Raw genomic sequence first — 27,632 nt, 5'->3', positions numbered from 1 at the left:
CATCAGGAATCAGAGCGGGTGGGGGGCTGATGGGCGGGGACTGCACCTGCAGGCCCCTCCCCTCTCCTGTCCCTCATTAGTGACCACGGGGGCCCAACGCCACCAGGGAAGCTGGCTCCATGCACAGAGCTTCGCCTGGAAGAAGAGGGGCCCCGCAGGTCGGCTTGGATGGCCGCTGAGGGTGTTGGGAGCCTGGGCCGTGATGCAGGCCAGGTCACCCCCGGCCTCGCCAGCCACGTGGCTGCGGCTGCCTTGCGTGGGGAGGCGAGTGGGGGCTGGATGGCGCCAGCGCTGAAGCACCCAGGCAAGCACACCCGGGAAGACGCCCCAGCCAAGCCTGACACGCAGCACCAGGCCTGGGACCCAGACCCCAAAGTCCTTCAGCCAGTCCTGACCGGAAGAAGCAAAGAGATCAGTGAGCGGGTGAGCAGGACAAAGCCCTGGCAGTCAGCGGCTCCATGCGTCTGTGTATGGCACGTGGGGAAACTGAGGCCGAGAGCAGCGGGGGAGGCCGCACCGCCTGCAGGGGGCGGAGCGGGGACTCCAGCCGTGTCTCCGGCTTCCTCCCAGGTCTTCTGCACGGAACCCCCTGCCTAGCTTGGTGGGTGGCCATGTGACCTGCGTTTGTCCAATGAGAGTTCATCACAACACTAACTGGGAAGAGGAGCTTTCTCTCCTAGGAGGTTCCTGGAGCTCAGAGATGCAGAGGAGGGGTGGGGGTGGGGGAGGGGGTGGGGGGCCTGAAGGCGTTGCCGAGCTGCCTGGATCTAACTGTGCCTGAAGCTGCCCCATAGAATTTTCAGTTACCTGAGCCAGACGTCTCATTTCTCCTTGAGCTGGTTTGAGTTACACTTTGGTCGCTTTCAGCAAAAGGCAATACAAACACCTACTATGTTCCGCGTCTTGTGCTGGGTGCTGGAGACAAAGTGCTTCAGACACGGGACGCTCCTGTGGCTTCGAATTCCCCAGGGGGGGAGGGAATTCCCGCAGCTGGCGTTTAATTGCACACTGATTAGTCCATACTTGTGCCTTCCTTGCCCGGGAGCACCACACCCTCTCCCAGCCCCACCTGCGGCCGCCTTTTCCCTCCTAGCCCCGCCCGCCCTGGGGCAGCCCTCTGGCTTTGACAGACTGGGAGGAGAGAGGAGAAACGGACACACACACCCCTGCAAGCAGTCCCGAGGTCACGCGCCAGCAGCTGAGCAGAGGCCACCCTGGGGCATCTCGACCGGGTCAGCCCAGGTGGGCACACAGTGGAGGGGGAGGGGGAGGCTGGGGTGGCCCCGGGCACTGTCCAGGGGCAGTAATGGGACTTGGGGGCCCAGGAGCGCCTGGGTTATGGTGTGTGCGCGTGTGCACGTGTGTGTGTCCGAGCCTGCCTGGTGCATGAGGAAAATGTCTCTGGTTTCAAATCGTGTTCTAAAAGGAAGCGGGCACCCCCAGAATGTTCGCTCCCGCCGGGCTCTGGGACCCGGCCTCGGTTTTGTAGACGAGGCCACCCCTTGTCCCAGGTGATGCAGCCGAGTTGTGACAGAGCCAGAAACCGCACTGACCTGGCCGTGCTGCTGGGAGAAGAGGGGAGGGAGACCAGGAGCAGTCCTCCCGGACCAGCTGGCCCCGTCTCCCAGCCTCAGCCGGACATGACCCTGAGCCAGGCTGCATCAGGGCCGCTGCTCGATGCTTGGCCCCTGGTGTGGGGCTTTGCCTGCGCGCGTGCCCAGCCAGGTCTCTGGATCCCTGGGCCAACCTTCCCGAAGGTTCCCTCACACACCCCAGGCCCACGCCATCGGTCAGCTTGACCTCTCACCTTTCACCTTGGACGGAGCCCAGAGCCTGACCCCAGCCCTTGCCCTCATCCCTGTCCCCTTCCCACCTGTCCTTGCCGCTGCCCCTCTCTTCCCTTCCCTCCACCCGCCTCAACCCGGCAGCCTTGTGGGCTTTTGAGAACATGAGCCAGATCAGATCCTGCGGCACCCCTGCTCAGGACCACCCAGAGAGACCCCTCCCCAATCCCACTGAGAACTTAAAAGTCAAAGCCTATCAGTGCCTACAAGGCCTGCACACTCCCCCTTCCACATTCCTCCTGGTCACATGGCCTCTTTGCTTCCTCAAATGCACCAAGCACTGGCTCACCCCAGGACCCTTGCACCTGCTCCTCCCTCTGCCTGGACCGTCCCTCTCCTGCTTATCCACAAGGCTCCCTCTGCCACCTCCTGAAGTCCTTATTCAAGGTCAGGTTCTCACAAGGTTCCATGTGACCATCCCCCACTCTCTCAGGTCTCTCTCCTGCACTTCTTAACACCTGGAAAGTTACATTGTGACTAGTTTCTTTCTATACTCTCTTGCCCACTGGAATACACATTCTGGGTGGTGCTGCCACTCAATAGGCTAATCCTCCGCCTGTGGCGCCAGCACCCCAGGTTCTAGTCCCAGTTGGGGTGTCGGATTCTGTCCTGGTTGCCCCTCTTCCAGGCCAGCTCTCTGCTGTGGCCCGGGAGTGCAGTGGAGGATGGCCCAAGTGCTTGGGCCCTGCACCCCATGGGAGACCAGGAGAAGCACCTGGCTCCTGCCTTCGGATCAGCTCGGTGCGCCGGCCGCAGCGGCCATTTGGGGGATGAACCAACGGTAAAGGAAGACCTTTCCCTCTGTCTCTCTCTCACTGTCCACTCTGCCTGTCAAAAATTTAAAAAAAAAATGCACATTCCTCCCTGGGGCTTTGTTTTTCCTTGCTGCTGAAGCCCCAGCACCTAGGACAGTTCCTGGAACACAGTAGACACTCGGTAAATACGCATCGGGTGGATGGATGCGTGGGAGGATGCACGGATGGTCTCTTCCCACCACCCCATACTGTTACATCCTGTCGTCTGTCTTGCCCTCAGAACTTTCACCTCTTGGAAGGCAAGGACTGCGTTCTGCTCACTGCCGTATCCCAGGGTGAGGGCTTAGGAAGACACACTGGGCCAGGCCCTTGATACTTGAACGAATGAATGATCAACCTCCTCAGCTTACAGATGAGGACATGGGAAGCAGGGTGGGTGGGGACAAGATCAGCTCAACCCAAAGCCCAGTTCTCCTGCTGGGCTTCTGTCCTGCCAGGGCTCTCCTGGGGCCCTCCACGTTCCCTGGCCAGAGCTGTCAAAGCATTGACCCAGCCTCCAACCCTGGGCAGCCCCCACCCCAGGAATTTGGCTTTCTAATTAAACCCTTACTATCACTTTGGGATGAGGGCACAGAATCGAGAGTCCAGTGCACTTCGTTGGAGTCCCAGTTTTGCCGCTTGCTGCCTGAGCCTCAGTTTTATCACCTGTAAAATGGGATAACAGTCCCTGCCTCGTTAAGTGGCTGTGGTTTTTACATGAAATGAGGCACGGCCACGTCATGAATGGGGCTTGGTGAGTGCCTGGGAGCTGTCGGCTGCCGTTAGCAGGTTCTGAGCGGAGGCCGAGGAGCAGCTCAGTCCCTGTGGGTGGATTTCAGCCGAGTGCAGCCCGGGCGGATGTGGTTCCAGGTTATAATCCCTCATTTAGCTTTCTGGGCCCCCAGACAGTCGGCGAGATTTTCCCAGGTGACATTGAGCATTATCTGGAGAACAAAACTCCTTTCAAGGTCAGAAACACCCCGGGGAGCCACGAGTGCAGCCAGAGAGAGGCAGAATCCCGGGCCTCGGTGCAGTGAGCTCTGCCCGGCTTCCTGGCTGGAATTACACCCCTGGGACCCTGCCAGCCTGGCAGGGAGGCTGATTTGGGTGTAGTGGGTGGGGGAGGGGGAGAGGGAGAAACCCGCAAGGGAATATGAACATCTCGCTTGTTGGCGAGCAGCTGGGAGGGTTGTCTAATCCGGGAGTGAAAAGCCTGTGCAATTTGACCCTCACCTGCCTGCCCCTCCCCCTCCAGTGCACACACACACACACACACACACACACACGTGTTTCATCCCTGGAACTTCGGGACACCCCCACCGCCATTTACCAGAGAGGTGGGGCCTCTCCCCGAGCTCAGATGGCTGGGAAGGGGAGGATCCAGGCCCTGGGTCTCTTCCCACCACCTCACCTGACTCAACCTGAGTCAACCTGACTCAACCCAGCCCCTAAGGGTTATCACATTCAGGTCCACATGGAGAAACTGAGGCCTGAGCCATGGGGTAGCTTGCTGCAGGTCCCAGAGCTGGGAGATCTGAAAGTGGCCGAGTGGCTGCCAAGTCCAGGACTCTGGCCGTGTTTCCAATGCCAAGGTGAGACCCAAGGTCATGGAACAATGGCCCAGGAAGTCCTCGGAGGTGCCCCAGATTGATTGGCAGCTCAGTAACTGTTGACCCCAGGTGTCCTTGGTCAGGGTCACCTTCCCTCCTCTGGCAGGGTTGATTCTTAGCATACCATCTTCAGGCCTCGGCAGATCATCCAGCTACCTGGTCTTATTTGCGTAAGATTTGCCTTTAAATCGCTTTGCTTTTTCATTTAGATACCTTCTACCTGCGTTAGAATGCCAGCACTAGGCTGGCCTCTGCAAGGGTAGCGTGGGAAACTTAATCCTCAAATCTCTCCGGGAATGGTGCTGGGAGGCGGAGCCCGCGGAGGTAATTAGGACCGGATGAGCTCACGAAGGCGGGGCTCCTGGGCTGGCCTTAGAGGATTCCCAAGCCGTGTCTGAGAAGGCCTCACGGGATGCCGAGCGGATGTCAGCGCCAGTTGATCTGGGTCTTTGAGCCCCCAGCACCGTGAGCCATTCTTTGCACACGTGACCCAGGCAGGAACAGCTCCAAACACAAGCACATCCACAGATTCTCACCAGACTCTCGCTATGGACCATTTGGGTTTGGGGTTTTTGTTTTGTTTTTTGAGAAACAGAGAGATGGACACATGCACACATGTACACACATACACACACAAAGACAGGGCTCCCATCCGCTAGTTCACTCCCCAAATGCCCACTATAGCCAGGACAGGACTGGGTGGCAGTCAGGAGCCAGGTCTTCCACACGGGACCTAACTACTTAAGCCATCGCCTGCTGCCTCCCAGGGTCTGGATTAGCAGGAAGCTGGAGTCAAGAGCCGGAGCTGGGACTTGAACCTGGGTACTCCAGTGTGGGGTGAGGGTGTCTCCCCTGGCATCTGAGCCACTGGATCCAGTGCCCACCCCTGGTTGGAATAGGTGTGCCTTTGCGAAATTCGTATTTTGAAATCCTGCCCTCCCCCATGCGGTGATATTCAGAGATGGGGTCCTTGGGGGGGGGGGCTGCCCCTGGACAAGAGCAGCAGAGTGGGTGTGCACACAGGAACATAAATCAGTCCTGCATACGTTACGCTTAGTGGAGGATGCACTACCTAAAATAATGCCATTGCCATACACGGGAAGTGCACACACACACACCCCGCACACAACACAATCCTCATTTTGCTTAAGTGCCACCAAACCAAACAACGGGCATCAGACAGTGACAATGCTCCCTGCCCGGGGAGAGCCAGTGCACCGGCAGGGTGACTGCCGGAGGCACAGCGTTTGTGTGCGGGTTTCTTAAAGGCGCTCCCTCTGGGTAGTGGCAGCCTCTTTGGGACAGAGAAGGCTTGACAGGCTGAGAGAATGAATGAAACGTGAGAGGGCTCCGGCGTGGACCAGGGCAGACGGTGGTGTGGGCAGCAAGCCGGGGTCTGTTTAAGCATTGATGTTTCTTCTAGGATTTGGGGGTTCTGTTTCGAGAACTTGTGAGCATAAGGTGCCCCACACCTCCTAGTGCCTGAGCAGGTGGAAGGAAGGAGCGGATACCCACGACTCGGGCCGCAGGAGCAGAGCCCAGACCAGGGAGCACCTGTGCCTGCCTCTGCCTCTCTCCTGGCAGCCCCCGCCATTAATCCTGCCCTGGACCCTTCCTAGGTCACCGGCACCTCCTCATGGTGGGCAGCGTGTGGGCAGCTCTGGGGCTTGCCCTTGCCTGCATCTCGGCCCTCAGCCTCATCTCCCCAGCTTGGCTCGAGACCCCCACCTTCTCCTTTGGCGTCCTCGCCTACTGCTCGTCGCCTCCGGGTGACAGCTGGAACCAGAGCTGCGAGACCTTCCAGTCCCTACAGGAGATTCCCGACTTTGCCTGGAAGGTGAGGCAGGGGCAAAGCCCATCGGGGCAGGGCAGCCGACTCTGCAGAGTGGGCTTCGAGGGGCCTCTCCTTGCTGCCTGGGAGTCCCAGGGCCTGTGAGCCCCCCCACTGGGCTCCCTAAATGTTGAACCCCCAGGCTGTTACACCTGTGGAGGTCCGGGCTTTGCCCCCAGATACTGACTCTCTGGGGAGGGGTGGGGTCTGGATCCCCTATATTTTTTGCAAATACCTGGGATGCCAACAGTAGCTGCCAGCTCAGTTAGCATCTTTGCGCAGTTAGAAAAATGCACTCCTCGTTCAGGACACAACACTGCCCTCTGCTGGATCATCATTATAATTGTTGTGCAAATCCCATGACCCTCAAGGGCATCTCCCAGAGCTGTGCAGTGAACAACCTGTACATTCCTATCTTGCCACCCTCTAATCATTCTAGGGATGAAAATGAGAGCTAAGATGTTCAAGTCCCCATAGCAATGCATGTTATCAAAATCAACAATGGAGAGAATAAGGACTCGGGGTCCAGCACCTCTCAGGAAGAGGATGCAACCTCTAGGACTGATCTCCCAAGCGCTGGGTGTTTGGTGCACACTGCTTGGGACACCCTCATCCCATATCAGAGGATCTCGCTTCGAGTTGTCTCTAATCCCATTTCTAGTTCTGGCCTCCTGCTGATGTACACAGCAGGTAATGGCTCAGGGTCCCTGCCTCTCCCATGGGAGACCTGGATGGAGTTCCCAGCTCCTGGCTTCTGCCTGGCTCAGCCCCAGCTGCTGAGGGAATTTGGGGGAGTGAACCAGCATTGGGAGTTCTGTCTATCTACCTACCTATCTATCTCCCAAATAATACAATATTTTTAAGTGCTGGCTGTTCACACCGTAGCCAAGAACAAAAACCCACAGAGAAGCCCAGTCTTCACCAAAGTGCCATCCCAGCATCAGCAGGTGCCTGACAGGTGATCCCAACAGGTGGCCCTGACAGGTGACCCTGACAGGTGGCAAGTCCTTTTTTTTTTTTTTTAATAGAGGAGATCAAGCATGTTTTCAAAGAATTAGAAATAAGTTCTTTTGGAGTAATGGTTTCCCAAGTTCTTATTTTTTTAAGATTTATTTATTTGAGATGCAGAGTTACAGAGAGACAGCATGCGCCAGGGAAAGGCCAATCCGAAGCCAGGAGCCAGGAGCTTCTTCCAGGTCTCCCACGTGGGTGCAGGGACCCAAGGACTTGGGCCATCCTCTGCTACTTTCCCAGGCACATTAGCAGGGAGCTGGATCAGAAGTGAAGCAGCGGGAACTCAAACCAGCGCCCACATGGGATGCTGGAGCTTTCACCTGCTACACCACAGCACTGGCCCCAGGTGACAAGTTCTTAATAAAGGTGGGACACAGTGGTCAGTTGATCCGGATCTTAATTCTGGCTCTACCACTCAGTGGAACTGTGTGTCCTACGGCAAATGGCTCTAATTCCCTGGCCCTCTGTTTAAGATGGAGGTAAAACAGCTGGGGCCTCGTGGGGGTGTTGTGAGGACTCAGTAGCTGGTGGTTAAGCAGGCGGAGGGGGCATGCACCTGCCCCCCGCCCGACTCCTTTTCCTCTCTGCTTCCTTCAGGTCTCAGCCGTGATGCTCCTCGGAGGCTGGCTCCTGCTGGCCTTCAATGCCATTCTCCTCCTGTCCTGGGCCCTGGCTCCCAAAGGGCTGTGCCCCAGGAGGGGCAGTGGCCCAATGCCTGGGGTGCAGGCAGCGGCAGGTAATGAATGAATGAATGAATGAGCCTGTGAGTAGAGTCTGGCTTCCTCGGTCAGAACCCAGAGATAAACGCTAAACTGGGAGACTATTCCTGGTCCTTTAGCCAGCCCAGTCCTAATAATCAGTCCCTCTTCACTTCTCTCTCATCCATTCACTTTGTGTCACCTTTACTGGGAACATCACACACAGTTGGGCAGGTTGTGCACTGCACGGTGTGCCCAGGTGAGAGCTGAGATGATGCTCACTTCTAGCCCATGCCCCGCAAGGCTGCTCACCTCCAAAGCACACACAGCCTCTGCATGCGCTTAGCCCCGCCCTTGATTGTGAGCCTCATCCAATTAACTTCACCTCTCTCCCGGATTATGGCACTAAGGTCCTCTCTGGTCCCTCTGCTGCCGCCTCTCCCAGCCAGACACTGGACAGACAGGTGCTGCGGAACTGAAATCAGACCGTGCCACTTGCACTGGCCTGTCCAGCCTCCAGTGGCTTCCTGCCACCCTCCAAGAGAAATCCAAAGTCCTTACCATGGCCTCTGAGGCTCCCCCGACCCAGCCCTGTTCCCACGCCAGGCTCGGGGTGCTGAGCCCCACTGGCTTGCTTTCTGTGGCTCACACGGGTCACACCTGCTCTCCCTCTCTTACCTTGGTTTGTGTATTCCACAGCACAGACTCAGACACCTGCAATTTCCCATCGTCCCACGGGATTGCTGTCTCCTGCTTTCTCTGCTAGAACTCAGGTCCACAAGGCCATGGCTGTGTAGTTTGTAGTGCCCACACGCGGCGTGGCACTGCACACGTGATCACTGCCCCAGAGATTTGCAGGATCTGTGGCTGAAGACAGAGCCCAGGCTCCAGGCTGGCTCGCACGCATCGCGTCAGTATGTCGCGTCTTAGCCCAGGTTGTGTCCGTACAGTGAAATATCCGAGACTGGGTAATTTACAAAGAGGAGGGATTTATTTAGAACACAGCGTTGGAGGTCCAAGGTCAAGGGCCTGCACCAAGTGCTGGCTCTTCTTGCTGGCGCGGTCCTGGGGCAGTGCAGGGCGTCCTGTGCCAGAGACGGGAAGCGTGTGTGTGTGTGTGTGTGTGTGTGTGTGTGTGTGTTTCTCCTCCCCCTGCTTCTCCTCCTCCTCCTCCCCCCTCTCCTTCCTCCTCCTTCCTCTTCTCTCTTCTGTAGCCACCAGGATCCAATCTGAGCAGCCCTCATCCAGTCGTAATCCCCTCCAAACACCATCGCTGGATTAGGTTCCATAATCTCAGTTCCTCACAACGGGCATTCGATTTTTTTTTTTTAAGATTTATTTATTTATTTGAGAGTCAGAGTTACAGACAGAGAGAGGGAGAGACAGAGAGAAGTCTTCCATCTGCTGGTTCACTCCCCATATCCCCAGAGCTGGGCTGATCCAAAGCCAGGAGCCAGGAACTTCTTCCAGTCTCCCACATGGGTGCAGGGGCCCAAGCACTTGGGCCATCTTCTGCTGCTTTCCCAGGCTACCAGCAGGGAGCTGGATCGGAAGTGGAGCAGCTGGGACTCGAACTGGCGCCAATATGGGATGTCGTCAATACAGGCGGAGGCTTAGCCCACTACGCCACAGTGCCAACCCCAGGCATTTGATTTGAACACATGAACCTTTGGAGTGCACTGAGGCCACACCCCCACCATAGCCCACTCCACGCCATTGGTGGAGATGAGCACAGAATGCCAGCCAAACCCCCAGGAGGTGCCTGACCTGGTGTGGAGCGCATCAAGGCAAGCTCCCTGGAGGAGGCGTCCTTGGAGCTGAGTCTGCAGAGAGGAGGGGGAGTCAGCTGGGTTAGGGGAACACTGGGGGCATGGGGGCCAGGAGGGCGGGGCATGTGCAGGGAACCGGAAGCAGACCAGTGTGGCTGCCTGGAGACAGAAGGGAGGGCAGGTCAGTGATTCCTCTGCCCGGGGAGTGACTCCGAGGCCCAGGAAGTGTCCAGGTCGTGCCAGTCGTTAGTGGCCAGCACAGCACCTCTTGCAGGCTGTCTTTGAACTCTTCTTATCCAGATTAACACAACCCGCACCCTCTTAGTCATTTCAGGAGTACGGTCCGGTGGCTTTAAACGCACCCAGAATGCCGTGCAACCAGCACGGGAACTCTCATTTCTGAACATGAAACCCCGTGCCCACTGAACACTGCCTCCCGCCTCCCCGGGCCCCTGGCAATCCCGCCCTCTCTCTCTGCCTCTCTGAGTCCGGCCGCTCACAGGAGGGGGATCATTCAGCAACGTGGCCTCTTGCGACTGCCGACGTCACTTAGGTGCACGTCTTCAAGGCTCATCCAGGTCGCAGCAGGCGTCCCAGCTGCCTTTCCTATGAAGGCCACTGCCTGCCCGCGAGGCCCACAAACCTCACGGCGCCCAGTACGTACAACGCCCGTCAATCGAAACCACTCCGCGTGTGCACGCGCCACGTCTTCCGCATTCGCGCAGGTCTCCCCGTGGCTTAGCTCTTGTGAGCAGTGCTGCTAGGACACGGCTGGCCCTGACGGCCGGGCTTTCGGTACATCCGGAAGCGCACCGTCTCATCTGGCGATGCTGCTTCGTGCGCGAGGAGCGGCCAGTCGCTTCCTACCGAAGCGGAACCTTTTTACGTCTCCCCAGCCCAGTGGCGCCGAGGGCTCCAGTTTCTCCACATCCTTGCCAACACTCATTTCCGTATTTTTTTTTTCCACAATAGTCACCCTAATGAGGGTGAGGTGGTATCTCATTGTTTTGATTTCCATTCTGCTAACGATCAGCTTTGATGAATGGATTCCAGGATGGGCGAGGGAGTGGCTACGCAGCTGCATGAGCTGGTGGAAGGAGTGGGGGGTCTATCAGTGGACGGACATAGGGAAAGTGGGTGGGCGGGAGAACAGTTGGATGGTTGGAGGAGTGGGTGCAGCAGCTGGCTAAGTTTGGAGATGGACAGATGGTTGGGCGAGTGAAAATGTGGGTGGGTGGCATGATTAAGATATTGAGTAGATTAGAATAAGGTCGAATGGGTGGATTAGTGGATGGGCAGATGGGCAGAAATCTAGTTGAGTGAGTGGATTAAAATAACGTGAGCTTATACATGAATGAATGAACAGGTACATGGGTGGACGGACGGATAGACAGGCAAAGTGTATAGATGGATGAATGAACAGATGGATAGGTGGATGGATTCACGATTGGACAGATGAATCAGTGGATTGATGCCTGGGTGGGTGGAGGGAGAGAGAGAGGGAAGAACGGACAGATGGGTGTGCAGCAGGCAGATGTGTCCTTGGACAGAGCATTAGCCCAGTGTTCATAAACTGACAAATTGTTGGTCTCTGGCTGTTTCCAGCTGCCACCACCATCGTGGGCCTGCTGATTTTCCCAATCAGCCTGGCCTCCCCTTTCGCCAAGGAAGCCTGTGAAACCTCCTCCCTCTACCACGGTGGGAAGTGCCAGCTGGGCTGGGGCTACGTGACGGCCATCTTCAACGCCGTCCTGTCCAGCCTGCTGCCCGTCATCTGGTGGCCCCGTGAGACCAAGGCCCGGGGAAGGGTCATCATGTTCTCCAGTGACTCCGAGACAGTCATCCTCGTGCCAGAAGTGAGCAAATGAGAATCCCAGGGGAAGAGCCGAACGAGCCTACGACGTCGCCATGTCCCCAGGTTCGCACCCCATCACCGCCGCTTCCTTGTTGTGCGGTCCCGGGCCAGTGGACTTGCTTCTTGGGACACATTTTTTTTTTTCCTTCCATAACCTGGAGGTTGAAATGACGCCTACCTCATAGGGTTGTCGTGAGAGTTCACCTGAGATACTCCATGTAAATAAAGCACTTGGAAGCATGTCTGACATGTAACGCTCCGTAAGCACCAGCTGCTGCTCGCAGGACCGGGGTCTGAACGCGCTGCACTGATGCACAGCGCCTGGGGCAATGCTGAGTCCATGGCTGTCACTCAAATGCTAAATCCTGTCGTGCATGCGTGGGTATCCTCTCTCTCCCTTCCTTTTACAATTCCTCCTCTAAGAGAAGTTTTAAATTTATTCATTGTTACATCAGATGTTGAGTGCTGAGTGCCTACTATGGATGAGATTTTGTGCCAGTGTTGGAGTGGAGGGTGGAGAAGTTAAGGACCTGTCTCACGGCTCCTTGCAAATGATGCCTGGGGGAAGGTGCTGGTACTAAAACAGGGAAACCATGCTTATCAGACAAAACATTTTTTTTTTTTTTTTGGACAGGCAGAGTGGACAGTGAAAGAGAGAGACAGAGAGAAAGGTCTTCCTTTTTGCCGTTGATTCACCCTCCAATGGCCGCCACGGCTGGCGCACTGCGGCCGGCGCACCACGCTGATCCGAAGGCAGGAGCCAGGTGCTTCTCCTGGTCTCCCATGGGGTGCAGGGCCCAAGCACTTGGGCCATCCTCCACTGCACTCCCTGGCCACAGCAGAGAGCTGGACTGGAAAAGGGGCAACCGTGACAGAATCCGGCGCCCCAACCGGGACTAGAACCCGGTGTGCTGGTGCCGCTAGGTGGAGGATTAGCCTAGTGAGCTGCGGCACTGGCCCAGACAAAACATTTGATGGCCAGCTTACTCTCTCTTTTAAAAATTTACCTGAGAGGCCGAGAGACAATGGTAAGGAGCGCCCATCTGTTGGTTCACTCCCCACATGCCTACAGTGTGCAGGACTGAGCTGGAAGCCGGGAGGTGAGTCCCACACTGGTGGCAGGGACCCAGACACTAGAACCATCACCTGCTGCCTGCCAGGGTCGGCCGTAGCAGGAAGCTGGAATCGGGAGCAGAGCGGGGACTCAAACCCAGGCACTCTGATGTGGAAGGCGGGCATCTTAACCAGCTCTCTTTCAAGGAGGTTTTACTATCCCCATTTCACAGGAGTGAAAATTGAGGCTCAGAGGAATAAAGTCACTCACTGAAGGCTGCATAGCCAGTTAACCACAGTGAGATTTGAACCCAGGTCTTGCAGACGACAGCAGAGGCAAATAAACGCTTCGATTTGCTCGCTGTCCCCATCCTCACAGCTCACTTTAAATCAAACTCATTTGGCTTCCAATGCTCACCCAAGAATATTCATAAATGCCCTAGGAGTGATTCCATTATCCTGAAAATATACAGATCGCCAAGAAGGCAGAAAGAACAACAGGGACAACCTAACAGCATTTTTTTTTTCCTAAGTAATAGAATGGAGCCGTCGAAAGCCCAAGAAACCACTGCTGGTGTTCACACAGCCTGGATTAGAAGCCCTGCGATGCAGGTCCGTCAGTGTGGGGCGGAGGGTCCCCCAGGCAGACCCGGGACATGAAGCAGGAAGAGAAGGCCACCCCGGAGCAGCCCACACTCGGGCCCTGCGTCACCCTCTTGTGCTCGGGACATGCCCCTGCTCTCCACCCTAACCTCACGATGGCTCCCACGTTCCTTAACCGTGTCTCAGAGCCCCTCCCACCAAGACCCAAGGGAGCAGTTCTCTAGCCCAGAAAGCAAGACCACTCAGAGAGAGAGGAGAGGGGCAGCTCTGGATCAGCCGCTCCGAGTCACAACAGCAGGTGGGGGCCGGCGCTGTGGCTGTGGTGTGCTAGGTTAAACCTCCACTGGCATCCCATATGGACGCCGATTCTAGTCCCGGCTGCTCCACTTCTGATCCAGCTCTCTGCTGTGGCCTGGGAAAGCAGCAGAAGTCTTCCATCCGCTGGTCCACTCCCCAGATGGCTGCAGTGGCTGGAGCTGCGCAACCGAAAGCCAGGAGCCAAGAGCTTCTTCCAGGTCTCCCATGTGGGTGCAGGGGCCCAAGGACTTGGGCCATCTTCTACTGCTTTCCCAGGCCATAGCAGAGAGCTGGATCAGAAGAGGAACAGCAGGGTCTAGAACCGGCACTCATATGGGATGCCGGCGCTTCAGGCCAGGGCTTTAACCAGCTGCACTACAGCGCCGGCCCTAAACTCTGCCTTTCAAATAAATAAATCTTAAAAAAAAAAAAAAAAAAAAAAAAAAAAAAGGCAGGTGTCCCTCATGCACAAGGAGCCCTGGACATCACTCTGCCCAGACAACGAGAAAAGCCAGCCAGGAGGGGCCCACTGCATCCTAACGCCACGGGAATTGCCCCGGGAGGTGCGCGGTCCGGTGGCCCCTTGGAACTCTGCCGGTGGACTGAGCAGCTGATGGGCGCGATGGCATCTCAGCAGATTCGAGACTGCATCTTTCCAGAGTCTGTGCCTGTCCTGTCCTCACCGTGCTCGGCAGCTTGCAAGCCAAAACCACAGCGATCTGCCAGCCCTGTCATGACTCAGCAGAATCTGGTGCAAACTGCTGAGTCAGTGTGGATGTTTCCCTCACTGGGGCCGAGAGACAGCAAGAGAACGGTAGGCAGAGAGAGCGAGCATCCAGCTGCTGATTCATTCCCCCAGATGCCGGCAACAGCTGAGGCTGGGCCGGGCCAAAGCCAGCAGCCGGGAGCACCACCCCAGTCTCCCACGTGTGTGGCAGGGACCCAACTACCTGGGCCAGCGCTGGCTGCTGCCTACCAAGGTGTGCATGAGCAGGAAGCCAGAATGAGGCGCTGAGCTGGGACTCGAACCCAGATGCTCCGACACAGGATGTGGGTGTCCTGACCGCCAGGCCAGATGCCCACCCTGTATCTCTTCCTCGCAAACCCAGAGAGAGCAGGCACCGGGCTTAGGCCTGGGGTAAGAAATAGTATCTTGGTAAAATAATCCCATTTTGCTCTGTTTATGCAAATGCCTCTGGCTTTCCATGTCTGAAGCTGACAAAGTGAACTGATTTGAAGAAAACTGTTAAAGATACTACAGTGTGGGCAGTCCACAGATATGGTCAAAAGTGGCTGACAAGCGCCTTAAATCTGGGAGATGCCCTCATGCAATGAGAGGACAGGAGTTACTGGCTGATGGGTCCACAGTGTCACACCTGTGTGCACCTGAAGAGAAGGAAAGAAATCGAAATCATGCCCCTCCCACACCAAACTACTCTCACCTCCCTCCGCCCCTGGGCTACTGGGACCCCAGGCCTGGGATAGAAGAGAAGGGGAAGAAAGGAAGAAAGAAGATGAAAGACAGGAGTTCACTGGCTGTCGGCCACCATGGAATGGGCAGGGTAAAGCCTCCCAAACGCTTTGCCAGCAGAGGGGTTCCTCAAGTGCCCATGGCCTTGGCCATCAGCTCCAAGGCTGCTCTGTCCTTCCTCGTACACACCAGACTCTCAGGCCTGGCGTCCTGGTGCAGCTAGTTAAGCGACACCTTTGACACCGGCATTGCATACAGGTCGGGTCCTGGCTGCTCCACTTCTGATCCAGCTCCCTGCTAATGCACCTGGGAAAAGCAGCGGAGAATGGCCCAGGTCCTTGGGGCCCCACCATCCACGTGGGAGACCTGGATAGAGTTCCAGGCACCTGGTTTTGGCCTGTCCCCAGCTCCAGCTGCTGTGGCCATTTAGGGAGTGAACCAGCAGATTGAAGTTCTCTCTCTCTGTCCCCTGTCTCCATGTCATTCTGTCTTTTAAATAAATAAATAATTTTAAAAAACAACAACAACACCCAGACTGTTGGCCCACAGTACCAATGGCTATTTTTACAGCACCATATTTTGGGAGGTTTATTATAAAGCTGACCAACAGGGTGGGGAGGTGACACTGGCCTGGAACATTCTGGAGCAAAGCCAGGCAGCTCTGAGACTCTGATCCCCCTGGCGAAGGGGTGAGGGGTTGGGACAGCTATGAGACTCTGATCCCCCTGGCGAAGGGGTGAGGGGTTGGGGGAGACACAGTCTTAGAAGCAAACATCTCTTTCTTTCAAATTACAAAGGGAAAAAAAAAATCTCCAAACAAAAAATGCAGCCGATCCGTGTAGTTCTCTGTTCATATATATTTTCTCTGTATTTAGACACAACTCTTCAGGAAACACAAGCCACGTGGGCAACACTGACCACGAGAGAGCACTCCACAGACAGACTCCCACGCACTGGAATCCGGGACACGGAGACACACGGGACGGACGGGGGTCTGAGTGACACAGCCAGCGGCATCAACACGGCTCACGGCAGTCACGACCATGGGCGCCCTCGGGAACGCCCCGAGAGGAGGCAGAGGGGACGGCCTACTGGACCTGGCCACCAGTCTGTTAGAAAAATAAACACCAGCCGGGCGGGCTGGGCCCCGGGGTTTGCTAAAATAACATTCTCTGGAGCGGGGAACAGCTGAGCAGCAAAATAAACTCTTCTCTGGGGGACCTTGTGCACATCCTCCCCTACCTGGGACGCTGAGGGAGCGGGTGCAGGGATGGGGCTGTGACAGCAGCTGCCTTGTCGCCATCCTCCTGCTGGGGGAGGGGGTCGCAGCAGGGGCCAGCAGGGGGTGCCTCTGCTCCCCTCCCCCACTCAGGTTGCAGCACAGGGGAAGGACCACTCCCTGTCCTGGCAGGGCTAACGGGTCCCCTCTCTCCAGCGTTTCCATACCCTCCTCCCCCACTCCACAAATCCTAGCTGCTGTTCTCGGGCCACCCGGAGGTGGCACCGCCGGGCACTGCCATCCTCCCCGGGCCCCCCATTCCGGGGGCACCCTCAGAAGGGAAGAGCTGGTAGATGGCTCTACGGGGTAGACAGGCGGTCAGGTGCCCTAGCTCATCTGGGGTCTACGTGTGGATTGAGGACCTGTGCATGAACACACGGCCCCGGCCCCAGCTCAGCCACAGGTATTTCCTGAAGCAAACGCACTCCACCTTCTCTCGTGGCCCACCTGCCCACCTGCCTGCCCCGCTTGGGTCCTGAGCGAACAATGGCACTTAGAGGAAGTCCCACTGGCTTTCACCAGCATCTGTGCAGGCCTCTGCAGACGGAGAGGTGGGGTCCTCCCTCGGGGGAGGGGAGCCCAATGTGGACCCTGCCCTGCCTGGGGGGGACGGAGAAACGTGGGAGAACAGGACTCTTAAGTAAAGCTGGCTGTCTTCAGGGAGGGGGCGGGGTCTCAGGACCCCGGGTGGTGGCAAGAAGGTGGGGAGGGGCTTCCACTTGCGGCCCCTTCTCTACGCCATGGCTCTCAAGTGGGGACAAGTGGCAATATCTGGGGGTGCCAGCGGCATCGCCATCAGTGGGTGCCAGGCCAGGGCTGCTGCTCAACGTCCCACAATGCAGAGGGCAGACCCCCTCAAAAAGAATTCCTGGACCCCAAACACCAGTAACACCAGGGCACAAAGACCCTGCCCTAAGAAGGGTTCAGCTACCTTTGAGAGCATCGGCAGGGGCGGCAGAGGCCCCTGAGCACATGGGGGGACCTGGATTTCGCTCCCGGACCAGGTCCCCAACAGATTCCCTCCCCAGGTGTCATCTGCCAAGTTGGGGGGCTGGGAGGGAAAGGCGGAGGGGGTGGGGACGAGGAGCCCGTTCTGGGGAGCAGGGGCAAAGCGGTTTTCCCCCGTCCACCGAGAACCCCCAACTCCCACCTGGGAGAGATCTCAGACTCGGCCATCTTTGGTCAAACAGGAAAACGTAAGGCTGAACTTGAAGGGGCCACCCCCCGCCCCGCCCCCGGCCCCACCCAGCCGGCAGCCACAGCCAGGTGGTTTCTCTCCACACAGGAGTCCTTGCTCGCAGACGGACACCAGGGCCCCGCTCCTGCTCCCAGAGCGGCCTTCAGCTGGGAGGGAAAGTGACGGAAGGACAGGCAGGTGGGCGGTGGCTCAGCGGACGCCACCTGGCCAGGTGCCCCTCACTTGTTCTCGATCAGCGTCTGCACCTTGTACACGAGGTCCCGGGCCAGCTTGAGCACTTGCTTGGTGTTGTGCCGCTCAGCCATTTCTGAAAGAGTAGACGGCAAAGCCCTGTGAGCCTCCCGCAGTGTCCCTCCCCCAGAGGGCCCCCCCCCCCCCCCCGCTGCCCCCATTGAAGAGCGGCTCTGCAGGGAGACACGGTGGAGCAGGCTTGTACTTCCTCAGCGGCCCCCTCTGCAGGGCAGGATGGGAGCAGCGGCCACTGCACAGGTTACTATGGAGACCAACAGTTCAGGAAGTGCCGACAAACCATCAGGACCTTCCACCCTTCGCCTAAAACCCAGAGTGACTGCGAAGATTTTAAGAAAGCAAAGCCGGGCCAGCACTGTGGCACAGCAAGTTAAGCTGCAGCCTGCAACGCTGGCATCCCAGAGGGGCACGGGTTCAAGTCCCTACTGCTCCACTTCTGATCCAGCTCATGTGCCTGGCGAAGCAGTGGAAGAAGGTTCAACTTGGGCCCCTGCCACCCACATGGGAGACCAGAATAGAGCTCCTGGCCCAACCCCAGCCCTAGTCATTTGCAGCTGTCTGGGGAAGTGAACCAGCAGATGGAAGATCTCTCTCTATCTCTTCCTCTCTCTGTAATTCTTCCTTTCAAATAAATACATCTTGTTTTAGGAAGGAAGGAACGCTACGGGGCTGGCATTGTGGTGTGGCAGGTTAAGCCTCTACCTGCAATACCAGCATCCTCCATCCCCCAGGAAGGGACCTCCCCGCCCCGAGATGGAGCCCTGGTCGCATGGGTACCGTTGAAGAATTTGATGATGTCTGTGAAGTCCATGTTGTTCTCCAGGATGATGTCACGGTAGACTTCCACCAGGGCCAGCGCGATGAACAGCACATAGTGGGCGGACGACACGTGCTTGGCTGCCCAGATGGTCTCCCAGACGGAGAAGACGTCATCGTAGACCAGTTCTACCGAGACACGGCCACGCACACCCGTGGGGAGAGAGCCAGGGCCGAGACTGGCGCTGCTGCCCTCCCTTGCGACCATGCCTCCGGGAGAACTCCAGGCCACCTGTGCTTTGTGCCCCTGCTGGGTGCAGTGGCCGGAGCTCAACCCAGGAGGCAGGGGACCCAGACTCTGTCATTTGAGCTTTGAAGCCTCAGTTTACCCCCTCCGTGAGTTCTAATGTCCTCCCAGGTGTGACACCTGTGGGTGCAGGAACTCAGCATGTGTGGACCTGCACCTGCCCTGCCCCCGTTCCATTCTTGCCCTCCCTCCACCCCCACTAGCACACATGGGGCTCTCCCCCTGGGCCATGGAACAGGCAGAGCTGAGTGCCGTCTCTAGCAGAGACCTACAAGCAAATCCTCCTTTGTCTAATACACTGGGTCCAAATCCTCGCTCCATCGCTGACCAGCAGGGGTCCGGGGCTGGTTATTCTCCACCAGGAGCCCCCGTCTCTCCCCGCCTGCAGGTGGGGTGAGGCTGACAGCAGTGAAGGAGCCTGGACGTAGAAATGGCTCAGCCTGGTGCTCGGCACTGAACCACCACCTGCAGCCACGCTGGGTATCTCACATTCACACAACAGCAATGTGCTGAGTTACACATCGCTTCTAAGTCACGTGTGAAACACACACCAAATAATCCCTTCCCCACGAGCATTAGAACTCCTGGTCTCTGACAGGCAGCTTCACAGAATGGGAGGGGACTGGGCGTCGGAGGTGGGGAAGGCAGCTCACTCCTGGCTCTGTCGTTCCTAGCTCTGAGTCCAGTTCTTCTCAGCCTTAGTTTCTTCATCTTTAAAATGGGTATCTTAGGGGCTTGTGTTGCGGGGTAGTGGGAAAAGCCGCTGCCTGAGACACCAGCATCCCATGAGGTCGCTGGGTCAAGTTCCAGCTACTCCACTTCCAAACCAGCTTCCTGCTAATGCGCCTGGGAAAGCAGCAGGAGATAGTTCAAGTGCTTGGGCCCCTGCTACCCACATGGGAGACCTAGAAGAAGCTCCTGGCTTCTGGCTTCAGCTTGGCCCATTCCTGGCTGTTGCAGCCATCTGAGGAAGTGAATCAGCAGATGGAAGATCTCTCTCTCTCTTTTTTTCCCTCTCTCTCTTTTTTTCCCTCTCTCTGTCTCTCTCTCTGTCCCTGTTTCTCTCTCTCTGTCTCTCTCTCTCTGTGTCTCTCTTTCTCTCTGTCTCTCTCTCTCTCTGTAGCTCTGCCTTTTAAATAAATAAATCTACCAGTACATACTGCATAGATGAGGCAGGTGCCCCAACTTAGTACCTGGTGTATTCCATTCTTTTTTGCCTTTGATCCAACATTCCCCAGCCTCACCCCCGGGGTATCCTCTCCCCTGAGGCTCTGCTACACGGAGCTGGAGGACAAGGCCCTAGCTGAAGCCCATACCTCTCTTGAAGTCCAGCAGGAACCAGCGGTAGCAGAAGTAGAAGTGAGTGTAGTCGCCATTCTGGTGCATCAGCTCGAACAGCTCCGAGTCCAGGATCTGCCGGGGAAGGAGGGGGCGAGAGGACCCATCGTCAGCCTCCCGGGAGAAAGCCGCGCCGGGGAGGACAGCTGAGTAAACGGTCAGACGGCACGAGCCCTTAGCTCCAGGGCGAGTTACAAAAGCTGGGCAGAGGACGGGAACGGACAAGTCTCCAAAGAAGAGCTACAGGGGTCAATGAGCATTACTCATTAGGGAAATGCAAATCAGAGCCACGAGACCTCTTTACACACCCTGGGAAGGTTAAGAGCAAAATGACAGACAGCAGCAAGTGTTGGTGAGAATGTGCAGTAGCTGGAACCTCATTCACTGCTCCCGAGGACGCAAAACGGTGCACCTGCTATGGAAAAACAGTCGTGCAGTTCCTCGAAGCGTTAAACACACAGTTGTCACATGGTGGAGCGGTTCTACTCCTAAGAATCTCCCAAGAGAAATAAAAACAGAAGAAGTCTGCACCCTGGGGCCGGTGCTGCAGCGTAGCAGGTTAATGGAATGCCGGCATCCCATATGGGGGCTGGTTTGAGTCCCAGCTGCTCCATTTCTGATCCAGCTCTCTGCTAGTGCACCTGGGAAAGCAGTGTAAGATGGCCCAAGTGCTTGGCCCCTGCACCCATGTGGGAGACCCGGAAGAAGCTCCTGGCTCCTGGCTTCAGAACGGCCCATCTCTGGCCATTGTGGCCATTTGGGGAGTGAACCAGCGGATGGAAGACCTTTCTCTCTCTTTTTCTCTGCCTCTGCCTCTCTGTAACTCTGCCTTTCAAATAAATGAATAAATCTTTTTTAAAAAGTCTGTACACACATGCACCCAGTGGTGCTGTTCATAACAGCCAACAACTGGAAACAACCCAAATGCCTAACTGGACATGAGTGCAAGCACAACTGGGACAGCCATAGAATGGAATGTTGTTCATTAATGAAAATTAAACCAGGCTTTGATACAGGCTATGATGCAGATGAGCCTCAGAAACATTGTGAGTGAAGGAAGCCAAATCCACAGACAGAAGCTGGCGTCCAGGTGCTGGGGAGTAGGGAGGGGCACGGGGAGTGCCTGTTAAGGGGTGCAGAGTTTCTTCTGTGGGGGGCAATAAACATGTTCTGAAATTGGTCATGGCCAAATCACTGAATGTGTCAATGTTCAGAGTCAATGTTATATAATCTGAATTCTATCTCAATAAAATTATTATTAAAAAATAGGCAAAAGATTATCTACAACACTGTTACACTGTTAAGCGGGGAAAAAAACAGATCTTAAACAGGATTTACAAAAAGAAGGGGAAAGCACATAGTGCATGACTCTAATTACGGCAAATGTATATACGCAATGGGCAAAACAGATGAACAGGCAATTCAGGGGACAAGTAACTCAAATGAGGCGAAAGAAAAGAAAAAAAGAAGCTATCCAATCGCATCGTTAATTAAGGACAAATAAAATCACAATGGGTCAGAACTAAGACACTGGCAAGAATGAAGTGTGGCATTAATGACGTGAGAACGGAGTGTGCTGGAACCACTATCCAGGAGGGTTTCTAAGGTTCAAGCAGGGCCGGCGTTGTGGCACAGTGGGGTAAGCCACTGCCTAGGACACCAGCATCCTGTATGGGCATTGGGGTTCAAGTCCTGGCTGCTGCACCTCTGGTCCAGCTCCCTGCTAATGCACCTGGGAAAGCTGTGGAAGATGGCCCGAGTCTTTGGGCCTCTGCTACCCACATGGGAGACTGGGATGAAGCTCCTGGCTCCTGGTTTCAGCCTGGCCCAGCCTCAGCCATCTGGGGACTGAGCCAGCAGATGGAAGATCGATCTATCCATCTCTCTTTCTCGTTCTGCCTTTCAAAATAAATAAATAAAAGCATATGTCTGCAGTGACACAGGCAGCAAACAGGAGAATCAGGATCCAAACCCAGGTGGGCTTCAAACTGCTCATTCTTAAACTACTCAGCTGTACTACTGTCTCCCAAAAATACCCAAAGCAGGACTAGAGGCAGGTCCTACCTGGATCAGCGACCTCATGTTGGCGAAGTGCGTGTCCATGGCGCCTCCGTGCGGGAAGTTCTGGTTCATCCTCTTCATCAGCTCCGTGAAGCAGCTGAAGGCCAGGGCCTCTGTGGAAGCAGCAGGGACCTGAGCGGGGCCAGGGCCCGAGGACCAGAGCTGCCCAGGTGATGGGCGAGGCTCGGGGAAGGACAGGACAGCGGGGCTCAGCGTACTGCGGCTCCAGGGTGCTCCCCAATCTTCATCTCATGTCTGGCTCTAGAGGTGCTGACCTCGGGAAGCCTGGGGATACCAGTGGCTCCTTTCTAAAGACTCCCATTTGCAGAGCAGCAGTCAGGATGCCACTTGGGAGGCCTGCGTCTCGTGTCAGAGTGCCCAGTTTAAGTCCCAGCTCCTCCGCTTCTGATGCAGCTTCCTGCTAACACGCACCCTGGCAGGCAGGGGTGATAGCTCAGGTACGTTAAGTCCCTGACACCACATGGGAGACCCAGATTAAGTTCTGGGCTCCTGGCTTTGGCCCGGCCAAGCCCTCATTGTGTGGGCAGGTGAGGAGTGAACCAGTGCATTAAAAGATCAAGATCTCAATCTCCATCTCTCTCTCAAATAAAATGAAAATAATAAATAAAAATTAAATAGGGGCTGCACTGTGGGACAGTGGGGTCAGCCACCACTTATAACACACATTGGTTCAAGTCCCAGCTGTTCTACTTCCAGTCCAGCTCCCTGCTAATGCACCTGGGAAGGTAGCAGAAGATGGCCCATGTGGGAGACCTGGATCGAGCAACAGGCTCTTAGTTTTAGCCTGGATCAGACCTGGCCATCGTGGCCATTTGAGGAGTGAACCAGAGGAAGGAAGCTCTCCTTCTCTCCCCCCACCCCCTGTAACTCTGCCTTTCAATAAATAAATAAACCTTTTTAACAAATTTAAAAATTAATTGACCAGTAATGTCTGGACCCCCGAGTCTGCCTATGGATCTACAACAAGTCAATCTCTGTGGAAGTACTGCTCAGCTTTGATTACTGTAGCTTTGACGTAGGTTTTGAAATAAGGAAGTGTGACTCTTCCAACAATTTCTTCTTTTTCAAAATTCTCATGGTTCTCAATCCCCTGAACTTCCATGCCAATTTTAGGGTCAAGTTGTCAGGTTTTTGCAAAAGGGGCAGCATAACCACTGTGGTTATGGACCTTTTCACAGCTGGCGGGCTTCAGCGAGCTGGTACACTCACGATGGATACTGGTCTGTGGTTCTCTTGCAATGTCTTTGTCTGAGACTGGGGTCGGGCACCAAGCGGGCAACCATCCTCCTCCGAGGACTGGGCTTCCAGAACAAGTCGGAAGGATTCCCGCTTTGTCTGATGTTTGTGGCTAAGAAAGGCCTGACCGGGTGCTAGTGTTGGGCGCTATGCAACACGAGGACTTGGATCTCACTAGGATCTTGGGTGTTCACAGACAGGTGTTCTGAGCACCTGTCCTGACCCATAAACTCGTCTGCCCTGCAGTGCAAGGGAGGCTGCACACTCACCGTCATCCATTCCTGATCAAGACTGACACCACGACCCGTTTGGACAATATCACGACCTTAGCCATACTGAGCCTTGTAGGTCATAAGCATGAGATGTCTTTCCGTCTATTTAAGTTTTCTTGCATTTCTTTCAATAGTGGTTTATAGTTTTCATGTAGAAATACTACATTTAAATGTATTTTTAAAGATTTATTTATTTTACTTGAAAGTCAGAGTTACAGAGAGAGAGAGGAGAGGCAGAGAGAGAGGTCTTCCATCCGATGGTTTACTCCCCTATTGGCTGCGACAGCTGGAGCTGCGCTGATCCAAAGCCAGGAGCCAGGAACTTCTTCCGAGTCTCCAACATGGGTGCAGGGGCCCAAGGACTTGGGCCATCTTCTACTGTTTTCCCAGGCCATAGCAGTGAGCTGGACAGGAAGTAGAGCAGCTGGGACTCGAACCAGCGCCCATATGGGATGCTGACGCTTCAGGCCAGGGCATTAACCCACTGTGCCATAGTGCTGGCCCCCCACTTAAATGTATTTGTAAATATAGTATTCTTGATGTTATTCAAAATGAAAACGTTTTAATTTTAGGATTGCTCATTTCAAATATATAGAAATATAATAATAGACTTTGGTTTATTGATCTTGTATACTATAACTTTGCTAGGCTTGTTTATTAGTTGTAATTGTTTTTTTATCCCTTAGGATTTTCTGTATGGAAAAAAAAAACACATTTGGGGCCAGCATTGTGGTGTGACCAGTGTCACCACTGGTGACAAAGGCATCCCATGAGTGCCTGGGTGCTCCACTTCTGATTCAGCTCCCTACTAATGCACCTGGGAAATCGGCAGAAGATCATCCAAGGCCTTGGGCCCCTGCCATCCATGTGGGAGACCCCGATGGAGTTCCAGGCTCCTTGGCTTCAGCCTGGCCTAGACCTGGCTGTTGTAGCCATTTGGGGAGAGAACCAGTAGATGGAAGCTCTCTCTCTTTCCTTGTCTCTCCCTCTCTCTCCATAACTATGCCTTTCAAATAAATAAATCTTTTTTGAAAAAAGAAAAACCACATCTTTCAGGAATAGCGTTTTACTTCCTTTGCAATATGCGTGAGTTTAATCTCTTTTTCGTCCTGCCTGGAAGCTACAGTGGCAAAAGGAGGCGTCCTTTCCTGCTCCTGGCCCTGGGGAAGCGCTTTCAGGGGGTCACCACTGAGCACAATGCTCTTAGCGGGTTTTTCACAGTAAGTTCCCTTCTGCTCCGAGTCTGTTGAGTTTATTGTAAAAACGCTGGACTTTGGCGTGGTTTTCAGCATCAAGCGAGACGGCCGTGGGGCTTTGCTCCTTGTGGTTTTCATGTGGCAAATTGCCCTGATTGATTTTCTCGTGTATCAAATCACCTTTGCCCTCTCGGAATAGATACCCCACCACCATGGTTATGGACTTTTTCACAGCTGGCGGGCTTCAGCGAGCTGGTACACTCACGATGGATACTGGTCTGTGGTTCTCTTGCAATGTCTTTGTCTGAGACTGGGGTCAGGGCACCAAGCGGGCAACCATCCTCCTCTGAGGACTGGGCTTCCAGAACAAGTCGGAAGGATTCCCGCTTTGTCTGGTGTTTGTGGCTAAGAAAGGCCTGACCGGGTGCTAGTGTTGGGCGCTATGCAACACGAGGACTTGGATCTCACTAGGATCTTGGGTGTCACAGACAGGTGTTCTGAGCACCTGTCCTGACCCACAAACTCATCTGCCCTGCAGTGCAAGGGAGGCTGCACACTCACCGTCATCCAGAATGACCAGCAGTGGAGCCAGAAGGTCACACATGCCCTGGACGTAGCCGATCTCAATGTGCTGCCAGATGTAGCTGTGAGAGGACAAGGGACCCAGTGATGCTGCCGCCAAGGCCGCCTCCTCCTCCTCTCTCATCTGCTCCCTCCCCTCACATCTGCTCCCCCTCCTCCCCTCCTCCTCCCCCTCCTCCTCTCACATCTGCCCTCTCCTCCCCCTCCTCCCCCTTCCTCCTCTTCTCCCCTCTCCTCCCATCCTCCTCCTCCCCCTTCTCCTTCTCTCACATCTGCTCCCCCACTCCTCACCAGACAGCTCTCTCAGCCTCCTGCCTGCATCCCCAGCCCTTGTTTTATCCCTTCAGGCATCTGAGGTGCAGCCACCAGGCTGCTCTTCCAAACGCACAGTTCACAGGCGCCACCGAGGCTCCGAAAGCTTCCCAAGGCCCCTGCTGCCTGATGGGATGTGGCCCAAGCCCCTTCCTAGGGTGGAAGGTATGCACAGCGCCCCCACCTCCCCTTCACAGCCTCACACGTCCCTGTTTAGGATGTCTTCTTTTCACACTGAGGGGTTCACTTGGCACAAATACATCACGGGTGACGTCTCTGTGCCTCTGCCCTAGCAGTTCCCTCTGGAATTCTGATCTGTCCCTTACTAATAAGGACTTATATTTGCTATATACTCGGCCCATGATACATTCACTGCATCATTCAGGTTTCAAAGTAATCATATGAATTAAGTTCCATTATTATCCCATTTCATAGATGAGGAGACTGAGGCCAAGAGAGAGATCACATGTCCAAAGGCATATACCTGATAGTAAGGGCAGAGCATACTGGGACCCAGGAGGCCTTACTCAAAGGTATGCGATCTTAACTCTATGTTAAATAGTGTCTTTAGTTTTTCTTAATTTTTATTAAAGATTTTTATTTATTTATTTATTTGAGAGGTAGAGTTACAGACAGAGAGAGGGCGAGACAGAGAGAAAGGTCTTCCTTCCGTTGGTCTACTCCCCAGATGGCCACAACGGCTGGAACTGCACCGATCTGAAGCCAGGAGCCAGGAGCTTCTTCCAGGTCTCCCATGCAGGTGCAGGGGTCCAAACACTTGGGCCGTCTTCTGCTGCTTTCCCAGGCCACAGCAGAGAGCTGGACTGGAAGAGGAGCAGCCGGGACTAGAACTGGTGCCCACATGGGATGCCGGTGCCGCAGGTGGAGGATTAAGCTACTGCGCCACGGCGCCGGCCCCAGTTTTTCTTAATTTTGGTCACCATCTCTTCCTTCCATGATTTTCCCCAAGCTACCACCATGCAAACATCAGTTCAACCTTTACTTCTCCTCTGGGACTTTTTTTTTTTTATTTCAGTACATTTATCACAGTTTGCTACAGTTCAGGCTCATTTTTAAAAATACATTGGGGCTGGCATTGTGGTTGTAGCAAGTAAAGCCGCCACCTGCAATGCTGCAATCCCATATGGGCACTGGTTTGTGTCCTGGCTGCTCCACGTCCAATCCAGCTCCCTGCTAACGCCTGGGAAAAGTAGTGGAGGATGGCCCAAGTACCCGGGCCCCTGCCACCCATGTGAGAGACCTAGAAGAAGCTCCTGGCTCCTGGCTTTGGCCTGGCCCAGTCCTTACTGTTGTGGCCATTTAGGGAGTGAACCAGTGGATGAATGATTCTCTCTCTCTCTCTGTCTCTCTCTCTCTCTGCCTCTATGTAACTCTTTCAAATGAATAAATCTCAAAAAACCACATATATTCATATTGCATTATGCAACATATTATATATCACACAATCGGCTGTTGGATTAAATATGATCTCCATATGGCTCTGGAAGATACTGACTAAACTGAGTAGCCACCAGTTCTGTGTCAGTGGCTCTGATGTGTGGAGTTGGAAAGAGAAGTTTCTCCTGTATGCTATGAATTTCTGATTTCTTAGACTGGTTTAGATTCTTAATAAGCAGGGGTTACTTTCATATTCTAAGAAATGCCAGTAATTTTTTAATGAACAGTAATAAGTAGCCTTAGATCTTGCATTAAAGAAAACAAAAGCTTGGAGCCAGCATGGTGATGTAGCTGGTTAAGCCGCAGCTTGTATTCCCTATCAGAATGCTAGTGTGGGGGCCAGCACTGTGACATAGTTGTAAAGCCACCAGCTGCAGTGATGGCATCCCATATGGGCACTGGTTCGAGTCTCGACTGCTCCACTTCTGATCCAGCTCTCTGCTATGGCCTGGGAAAGCAGTAGAAGATGGTCCAAGTCCTTGGGCCCCTGCACCCACATGGAAGACCAGGAAGAAGCTCCTGGCTTGG

General features: G+C 55.0%; 2 protein-coding genes across 7 annotated transcripts in view; one reads left to right on the top strand and one right to left on the bottom strand.

Moving 5' to 3' along the window:
• Window positions 1–762: 762 nt before the first annotated feature.
• On the top strand, window positions 763–15,861 carry LHFPL7 (LHFPL tetraspan subfamily member 7). Of its 3 annotated transcripts, none has more exons than XR_016226991.1 (5): window positions 763–1,242; window positions 5,868–6,085; window positions 7,691–7,829; window positions 11,166–11,478; window positions 15,715–15,861. XR_016226991.1 is itself a non-coding variant. In XM_070066039.2 (4 exons), exons 2-4 carry the CDS (start codon window positions 5,885–5,887, stop codon window positions 11,426–11,428), a joined length of 603 nt encoding a protein of 200 aa, XP_069922140.2. In that variant the 5' UTR covers window positions 763–1,242; window positions 5,868–5,884; the 3' UTR covers window positions 11,429–11,929. The 3 variants fall into 3 exon arrangements, 1 of the variants encoding a protein (XP_069922140.2); XR_016226992.1 differs by lacking the exon at window positions 15,715–15,861 and adding an exon at window positions 13,002–13,579; XM_070066039.2 differs by lacking the exon at window positions 15,715–15,861 and having other exon boundaries at window positions 11,166–11,929.
• SGSM1 (small G protein signaling modulator 1) overlaps window positions 15,677–27,632 on the bottom strand; it is a 96,300-nt gene continuing 84,344 nt past the window's right edge. For all 4 annotated transcript variants that reach the window (XM_089322913.1, XM_089322916.1, XM_089322914.1 and 1 more), the window contains 5 exons: window positions 25,314–25,396; window positions 22,031–22,140; window positions 19,945–20,041; window positions 18,343–18,510; window positions 15,677–17,623 (listed from right to left, as the gene is read on the bottom strand). In XM_089322913.1, the coding sequence (XP_089179039.1) occupies window positions 17,535–17,623; window positions 18,343–18,510; window positions 19,945–20,041; window positions 22,031–22,140; window positions 25,314–25,396 (547 nt within the window). In that variant the 3' untranslated portion in view covers window positions 15,677–17,534. The remainder of the gene's footprint in view (window positions 17,624–18,342; window positions 18,511–19,944; window positions 20,042–22,030; window positions 22,141–25,313; window positions 25,397–27,632) is intronic.

Source organism: Oryctolagus cuniculus, chromosome 21 (assembly GCF_051225735.1).
Source record: "Oryctolagus cuniculus isolate XC-2025 breed Fujian yellow rabbit chromosome 21, ASM5122573v1, whole genome shotgun sequence".
Lineage (NCBI taxonomy): Eukaryota > Metazoa > Chordata > Mammalia > Lagomorpha > Leporidae > Oryctolagus > Oryctolagus cuniculus.
This window is presented reverse-complemented; position numbering and strand designations above follow the sequence as displayed.

What these genes read in the sequence shown, in the direction of transcription:
- LHFPL7 (XM_070066039.2), top strand. Translation starts at nt 5,885, where the DNA reads ATGGTGGGCAGCGTGTGGGCAGCTCTGGGGCTTGCCCTTGCCTGCATC. An exon ending in TTCCCGACTTTGCCTGGAAG is followed by an intron (nt 6,086 to 7,690) that starts GTGAGGCAGGGG and finishes TGCTTCCTTCAG; the next exon opens with GTCTCAGCCGTGATGCTCCT. An exon ending in TGGGGTGCAGGCAGCGGCAG is followed by an intron (nt 7,830 to 11,165) that starts GTAATGAATGAA and finishes GGCTGTTTCCAG; the next exon opens with CTGCCACCACCATCGTGGGC.